The following is an 8,596-nucleotide window of genomic DNA, read 5'->3' as shown; positions in this document are numbered from 1 at the left end:
TATATATATATATATATATATATATATATATATATATATATATATATATATATATATAATTGTTTTCCATTTTATTTGACATACAAAACAAGGCACACGCCAACACATGTTTATAATTTATATCTCTTATGTGCCAAAATATAGTCTCATACTTCAGCTCTCAATTAACTATACAATTAAATCATGAAATATTGTACATCATTATGACAATTAAGCAATCTTGGCTGTCCGGCTATCGGTACACTGAGGGAAATTATCTAATAAAACATTAATAAACGGATATTTCTGATAAAATTCCAATCAATTTTTATATCCGATTAAATTTTATCTGATACTTCCGATCATAATGGCATTTCATCAGATAAACCGATCAAAAAATTATGAACCGATATTTCTTATCGGATGTTTTTGGATCGGATATAAAAATTCACCGGTATTTTTACCGAAAATATCCGTTTGTTAATTTTTTATCGGATAATTTCTTTCAGAGTACGTTTTCCTTGACTCGAGGCGGAAAAAAGAAAGGAAACAAAAAAATCGAGAAAATGATAAAAAGTAATCGTAATCGCGCGAAAGAGAGAGATTACACATTAACGTCTCTCGTCCCCGCGAGCGTTACTAAGCGAATAACACGGGAGCCAAGGTGGCGAGCAACGAAAACGTCACGCGGAGGGCCGGCGGAGGCTAAGCTAATTTTCCGAGGGAGGCTCGTTCGCCGAATTCCCGCGGGATGGTTGGAGTTCCTTTGGACACGGTCTGCCATAGGAAACAATTTTCGGTGGACAATGCCGCGAAGAATCTCACGCGAGAGCCTTAGGTACTGGAAATGTTTATGGACGGAAACTGAAAGCCCCCCCCTGACAATGGCGCGGGGGAAACAATGGCGCGGAGAACGTCGAGCGGTTGTTATCGTAGCGGCGGATCACAAAGCCGGCGCTGAAGTGATTAATCGCGGGATCGCGCGCCTGTAATTATCCGAGCAATTTGTTGGATCTCGTATTAATGAGAATTTATCGTGGTTGAGTGGCTCTTTACAAATTTGTTTATTATGCGCCTCGTGCGCCCGCGCACGCGCGAGCACGCGCGCCGACCCGTTATCTCTAAGCACTCGAAAAGCCATTCCGTCATTATCGCGGAAATAAATAATCGCCACCGGCCCGGGCAATTCGCTTCTTTTTACTTTGCCATGTTAGCGAGGCGAGCGTGATCGATGTAATCGGTCGTAATCGGTCGTAATCGGCAATAATCGGCATCCTCCTAATTACGCGGCTTGAAACAAATTTAGGGATCTCCTGCATTCGTTTTGAATTTTTGGTTCTGCACAACGACCCCTCAATCGTTTTTCATCCATATGCGTGGTTACACGATTCGAGCTCTTTCCCTATTTTGAAAGGCATACGAGATTCTTTGAATTTAACTCGCGACGTGTCGATCAGGGCGGTATTCGAGCGGTGGTCTGGACGGATGCCCTACAAGTCGGCGTGATGGTGGCGGCTGTAATCTCGGTGACCGTTTTGGGAACTTATCAGATCGGTGGGATGTCCGAAGTCTGGAGCAGAGCTGCTAAACTCGATCGCATCGAGTTCCTCAAGTAAGAATCGGAAGGGCGCCGCGATCAAGAAACGTCGTCTCGCGCCCTCCGAAATCTCCCTCACCTTTTCGTTTGCAGCTTCGACCCGTCGCCCTACACCAGGCACACCGTCTGGACGGTGTTGTTCGGCTCTTGGCTGTACTGCGTCGCATATATCTCCGTCAATCAGACCATGGTGCAACGATACAGGTCATTAGAGAGCACAAGAATGTCTCAGTGGTGAGTCAGTAACGCTGTTTTAATGCATTCGCGATTCGCTGACGTAGTACTTATTACACACGCGGAAAGCAATTTTTAATTCGTGTAATTAAAAATGGGGGGACCAGATGAAAAACTCGCTGACCAGAAATAATATCTCTGTTACCGTGACCGAGAGCGTTTGTCTGAACATTTGCGTTAAAACTCAGTTGAGATAACTAAAAGAGCAGTTGGCTTGAGTAGGAACCTCTTACGGGAATCTTCCTGTTCCTACAGTCACGTTTTTCATCCCCACATAACAAAAAATCCAGCTACATTAATGGCGTTAGTTTTTCTGTGTAGTGATACTTACTACAAAAATCGTTTTTGTAAATATGATTACTTCACTGTGTAATTATGAAACCATGAAGATCAAACATTTCTTTTTTCAACCTATTAAAGTGATTGTTAATGACGCATTCGTTGAGGTAATACGCTTATTAGAGTACTATAGTGATTTACTGTTAACTATACTATTTGATTACTTTTAGATTCACAGAACGCATCTTGAATAAAATTTGACGCTTATATATGAGAAACTTATAATACACTTGTGACTATACTAGAAATATGCGAATCAAAGATTTTTAATGTCGAATCGATAAAATTTCACCCGAATCGAATCGAATGAAATCGAATCGAATAGTTAAAAAATTTTTTAATTAACATAATCATTGAATTCAACATGATAATAGTGACTTCAGTAATTAACAGAGAGAGATAACATTGATCATGTGATATTAATTCATTTTAAGGCAAGAGATATATAATATATAGTCGGTAAACGTGTATGAAATACAGTTTCAGCCTTGAAAGCTGCGCAACGACACATATCGATCCGACAGTTGTCGGTAAAAGTTTATCTAGAAGCCATTATCTTCTTTTAATATTTTTGAAGAAAATCTCAATGTATAGCAAACTTTTCAAATCATGCTAATTCCCGTAAGGCTGGATGTCTTTAATAGTTCTTCGTTAATGCTAATGTGCGCGCTCCGTATTCGAATCTTTTCGATTCAAAATTTTCGAATTATTCAGATTTGAATCATAGGGAATCAAATTTCACTTGATTCGATTCGAATAGTTCGCACCTTTAGAATATACAAACTTGTCAAATACTTGAGACAAATAATACCTATTTAAATTAAGTACGTATGTTTCTGTGTACTATTTTTTGTTCAAACAACAAGAGAAAATGGTTGATGTAAAAAATAACTGTATTTTTGTGACATCTTTTTTTCATATCAAGAGGCGATGAGACACGTGGTGGGGAGCATAAATAGTATAGAGGATGCGCGTTAGACGTTGAGCCAGATGAAGACGAGTCGAATCGCAAATCTTTGGCGACATTACGATTGCAGGTCCATCGCGTTATTTACCATCGGCGTAATGGTGTTTGTCTCGTTGTGCTGTTGGTGTGGACTGGTCCTCCTCGCTTGGTGGTCGCCGCCGAAATGCGATCCAAGAGCTTCCGGTTTAATTACGGCCGACGATCAACTGCTGCCGGCTTATGTCATGGAGATAGCTCACCATTTGCACGGGATACCCGGTCTCTTCGTCGCCGGGATTTTTGGCGCAGCGCTCAGGTATTGTCAGCGATTAGCTTGTATCGGTAATCGACACGTTACACTCTTGGGAGTATATGCACATGATTTATAAATTGCACATGATTTATAAATTGCACATGATTGTAAATCATTGTCATACTTCACTTAGATTTCAGCTTCATTTTATCTATATTAATAATGTAATTATTACATTATGCATGTATATATGCATATGCAATAATTAATCATTGATTGCGCCGGTCTGGTTGCGTGTCCAAAATGACGATAAGAGCCGAATGAATTCGCGGGCAAATTTTTGTTTTGAATAAAATTAGCCACCGTCGACGCGCTCATAACACGTTTATTAAACTCTTAGCTGTTGAGTGAAAAATGCTTGTGGGCCAAAAATGATTTTGACAAAAGAGCTAATAAAATTATAAAAAAAGTTACTTTTTGGAAGTTTTTTAAATCACTGAATTTGAAAATTTTAAAATTTAAAATAAACTAAAGATAAAAAAAATTATTCGATTCGCATAAAAGTTTGTATTAAGGATTTCTCGAAATAGCTATTTTCGAATTCAAAAGTAAAATTTTTAATTGAGAAAAATGGCGAGTCCAATATGGCGATAGCAAAAATTGAAAATAATTAAAACCTTTCAAAATTAATTTTTATGAAAATTGAGCCATATTTTGAATTTTTTGTCTATCGTATATTGAATTTACCATTTTAAATTTATATATTTTTACTTTAAATTTAAAACCAGCGATTTAAAAAAAAACCTTTAAATTCCAATTTTTATGTAAATCGAACGATTTTTTTAATATTCAGTCCTCCATATTGAGTCTATCGTTTTGAATTTTACAATTTTGATCTTAGATTTGAATTCAGTGACCCCAAAAACACAAAAATATAGTATCTTATTCTAATTGATATGGTATTTTTTTCTGAGTATACGGATATTTCCGTCACTTTTGATTTCGGTTATATTTTGCAGATATTTTCGCCATTGACAGTCAAGGGGTTTGTATACCGTAGTGAGACTCAGAAAATATCAGAATCTTATCTTTTTCAGTTCGTTGTCAGTGGGCCTCAATTCGACGTCCGTTGTGATTCTAGAAGACTTTGTGAAGGGTTGCTTCAACATGAAACCTAGCGAACAATGTTCCAACATTTTCGTAAAGGTGCTCGTTGTCGTGCTTGGCCTGATCGCGTTGAGCTTCATTTTCCTGGTCGAGAAATTGGGCGGAGTTTTGTCCGTGAGTATTTGAATCGTATCTTATATTGCTTCTCGTTGTTATTCAGAACATCAACGCGCTAATCGTGATTCTTCTTCACGTTTTAGGTGACCAACGGTCTGGCCGCTGTCGCCGCCGGTACTTCTTTCGGCGTCTTCACTTTGGGAATCCTGTTTCCATGGGCAAATTCGAAGGTGCGCTCAAATTAACTCGACTATCTCGGGCAAGCGACTGTTTTTTAACACAACTCCATTATTTTTCAGGGCGCTTTTATCGGCACCATCGCTGGATTTGTGGTATCCGGCTGGGCCAGTTTCGGGGCGAACGCTGTCATCGGTTCAGGTGTCCTGATACCGAAGAAACTACCGGTACCCCTCTCGCACTGCGGAAACATCAGCCAAGACTTTCTAGATATGTTCAAGCAATCCGAGTAAGAGTCGTTTTTATCTATGTCGAATTTTCGCCTGTCTACACCGCACTTTCGGCCCGACTAACGCTCCTCCGCTCGAATTCCTTACTCGCACGGAGGACGTTATATTAAATCCAGAAGGGCGATAAAACAGTTCGATTAGCATACGATATCGGACGCAGTCTACCTTGGAAACTGGCCTGGAAACGCCTTGCTAACCACTACGAATTGTTTCTCAGCGATGCGAACGTGTTCCCGATGTACCGGTTATCGTATCATTGGTTCGCCCCCCTCGGCACGGTGGTGGTGTTGCTGGTAGGCGGATTGGTCACTTGGATAACAGGTGCGACAGATCCCTCGTCCGTTGACAGATCCTTGCTCTCGCCGGTGATTCACAGGTAAAATATGCCACCGTCTGGTAATAATGAGATTTCGCTACGGAAATAAACGTCACCGTCGGTTTGCAGGTGGTTACCGCAACAAAAGTATTCGAATGGGATTAATGAATGCTGTCGACAGGCGTCGAGCGATCAGCAAACGTCGACGGATTTATTCCTCACGAATCTGCGTCGGAAGTCGCATCCTGACGTCAAGGTATAGTTACACAACGAACCATCGTTATTTACGTTACTGAGAGTAAAGGAGTTATTTCAGTCTCATTAAAATTATAGTCATAGTCAAGTGGTAGTCAAATTATAATATATCTTTGTTATTTAAACAAAAAGTAGTATTATTATCAGCAACATTATAGTAGCAATTACTTACACAGAGTGCTTTATGTTGAGAAAAAATGGCTGATTTCTTTAAACTTATAAGTCATTGCAAAGTCAGCTATGATCGAATTACACCATTTTTTACTTGTTCAAATAAAAAAAAAAAAATAATAGCAATATGTATACAAGATTATCATCAGTGACACTATATGCGGAAAAGAGAGATTTTTTCCAATTTCCTTCAATATTACTATGTTTTTAGTGGTACAGAGAGGAGTTGCGAGCAAAATTTATCTTGCTAGAAACACAAAATATTTTACATAGCAAAATTTTTACAAATAAAAATAGCACATTTCACAGTTCCTAAATTATAAATATCACAATAAAACAAAACACTTAAAAAACGTTTTGCTGGTCCAGATAGAATTCTAATTATCGCAGTTAAAATTTATTGCTGTTTTCTGTATCTGCCAGAAAATTGTCTGTGGTACGTAAAATTTACAGCAGCAGCTTTCTGCGAGAAAATTTAGGTGGATGTACATTCGTTTGTCTCTGGTCTCGAATCTTTTTTGTCTACCACAGTCATTTTTCATAAAAAGTGTCACTGGTTTTCATCTGGACGGACGCCATAGAGAGACTTTCTTGTTAAATTCTACAAACAGTTCAGATAGAAACTCTGTCTCTGTCATCTATATTAATTAAACACGAAATATATGCGATATTTGCTAGTCATTTGCCCATCTTAGTTAATTTCGTATTTAGATAATCTTCGCTACGGTTTACTTGGTTACACAAAATTCTATAGTAATTTTTGCTATAAAGTAATTCGTTATATATAGTAATTTCCTCCCTGTATAATAGCACTCGCTACAAGAGGGATCTTGCTGATTATAATTATTTCCGCGTGCAATCACAGTCGTAGCGAGCACTTTTCCACTCAAATGTGTTTTCATTCGATCAAAGAACGCTCGGCACTGCGCATTAAGAGAATCGTTATTGTTACAGAAAGGAGAAAATATAATCGCAAATGGATCGTTATGACTAACCGATGGACTATGTCATAGTGAAGTGGCCCAAATCGCGAAATTCCCGAATCCTTCCAACAACTTCGCCATCTTCTTTTCTACAGTTTTTTATTTTCCACGTGCGCATTTATGATTGCGAAACAGACAACTATTAGGAATGTAGAAAATAAGCGCGTGAACCTCAGACTTCTTCCATCATCAATTATAACGTGCAAATTGAACGCGATCGCGGTTGCACCGAGTTTCTTTTTTCAGAAGCGTCTAGATAAGAAATGCAAAGTGATATTTTTTATATCAGTATATATATTAGGTGTACAACTTTGCTTCCGCCATTTTCCTATAGATGGCTTTAGCGGTAAGTGGTGGTCGAAATAAATAGATCATAGACGTCATACAATAAACTTGGGCATCTGTCAACATAACCCCATAGAAACATTAGTCGATTTGTGTCTGCATCATAAAGTTATTCTCGATTGAAAATGTCAGTTTACGAGCCAAATTCTCGTCATTTGCGGGAGGTTTTAATTTTCTGCTTCAATATGAAGAAATCTGCGGATGAGGCTCATCGAATGCTCTCAAATACTTATAGTGATGCCGCTATTAGTGAAAGAACGTGTCGTGAGTGGTTTCAACGCTTCAAGAACGGTGATTTTGACGTCGAAGACCGGCATAGCGGTGGAAGAGAGAAGGTTTTCGAAGATGCAGAATTGGAGGCATTACTTGATCAAGACTCGTGTCAAAATCAAGAAGAATTGGCACGATCATTGGGAGTGACTCAACAAGCCATTTCAAAACGCCTCAAAGCCATGGGAATGATTCAGAAGCAAGGAAATTGGGTGCCGTACGAATTGAAGCCGAGAGATGTTGAACGGCGTTTGTTTGCTTGTGAACAGCTGCTTGAAAGGCAAAGACGGAAGGGATTTCTGCATCGCATTGTGACTGGGGACGAAAAATGGGTTCATTACGATAACCCCAAGCGCAGAAAATCATGGAGAGTTCCTGGCCATGCTTCCACGTCGACGGCCAAACCGAATGTTCACGGCTCCAAGATCATGCTTTGTATTTGGTGGGACCAGCTCGGCGTAGTGTATTATGAGCTGTTAAAACCGACTGAAACAATCACAGGCGATCGGTATCGAACGCAATTGATGCGTTTGAGCCGAGCATTGAAAGACAAACGGCCGCAATACAACGAGAGACACGATAAAGTGATTTTGCAGCATGACAATGCTCGACCCCATGTTGCGAAAGTGGTCAAGACATACTTGAAAACATTTAAATGGGAAGTCCTACCCCACCCGCCGTATTCTCCAGACGTTGCTCCCTCTGACTATCACTTGTTTCGATCAATGGCACACGGCCTGGCTGACCAGCACTTCCGGTCTTATGAAGAAGTAAAAAATTGGATCGATTCGTGGATCGCCTCAAAAGATGACCAATTTTTTCGACGCGGGATTCGTACGCTGCCCGAAAGATGGGAGAAAGTAGTAGCGATGGGCAATACTTTGAATCATAAATGTATAACCAGTTTTTTACAATAAAGCCTCGAATTTCGAGAAAAAACGGCGGAAGCAAAGTTGTATACCTAATACGTGGCGTGCGTCAATTTAGATGATGCGATTTATTGCGTATATATCTTGTGTAGACTAAGTAGAGATTAAAATAAATTACCCACGGTTCGTGGTTGAATTTTAATCCACTGTAAGTCCTCAGTCCCGATTCGCTCTCATCAAGCGATGCAATTCGCGTGCGAGACCACCACGATCATGAACATTTCCGAGCACGTGCTTATTCTCGAAGCGGTCGAGAAACAGGACGTTCAAGCGCGATCAAGCCATATT

The 8,596-nt window shown here is 39.6% G+C and overlaps 1 protein-coding gene across 6 annotated transcripts in view; it reads left to right on the top strand.

Annotated features, from left to right (window-relative positions):
• LOC116852407 (sodium-coupled monocarboxylate transporter 1-like) overlaps window positions 1-7,170 on the top strand; it is a 16,080-nt gene extending 8,910 nt beyond the window's left edge. For all 6 annotated transcript variants that reach the window (XM_032832726.1, XM_032832724.1, XM_032832730.1 and 3 more), the window contains 9 exons: window positions 1,437-1,591; window positions 1,670-1,810; window positions 3,187-3,411; window positions 4,446-4,629; window positions 4,716-4,802; window positions 4,872-5,038; window positions 5,257-5,415; window positions 5,485-5,611; window positions 6,736-7,170. In XM_032832726.1, coding sequence (XP_032688617.1) covers window positions 1,437-1,591; window positions 1,670-1,810; window positions 3,187-3,411; window positions 4,446-4,629; window positions 4,716-4,802; window positions 4,872-5,038; window positions 5,257-5,415; window positions 5,485-5,611; window positions 6,736-6,771 — 1,281 coding nt within the window. In that variant the 3' untranslated portion in view covers window positions 6,772-7,170. The remainder of the gene's footprint in view (window positions 1-1,436; window positions 1,592-1,669; window positions 1,811-3,186; window positions 3,412-4,445; window positions 4,630-4,715; window positions 4,803-4,871; window positions 5,039-5,256; window positions 5,416-5,484; window positions 5,612-6,735) is intronic.
• The last annotated feature ends 1,426 nt before the right edge of the window (window positions 7,171-8,596 follow it).

This window comes from Odontomachus brunneus, unplaced genomic scaffold (assembly GCF_010583005.1).
Source record: "Odontomachus brunneus isolate Ranch 3 - 2012 unplaced genomic scaffold, Obru_v1 Obru_scaffold_222, whole genome shotgun sequence".
NCBI lineage: Eukaryota > Metazoa > Arthropoda > Insecta > Hymenoptera > Formicidae > Odontomachus > Odontomachus brunneus.
This window is presented reverse-complemented; position numbering and strand designations above follow the sequence as displayed.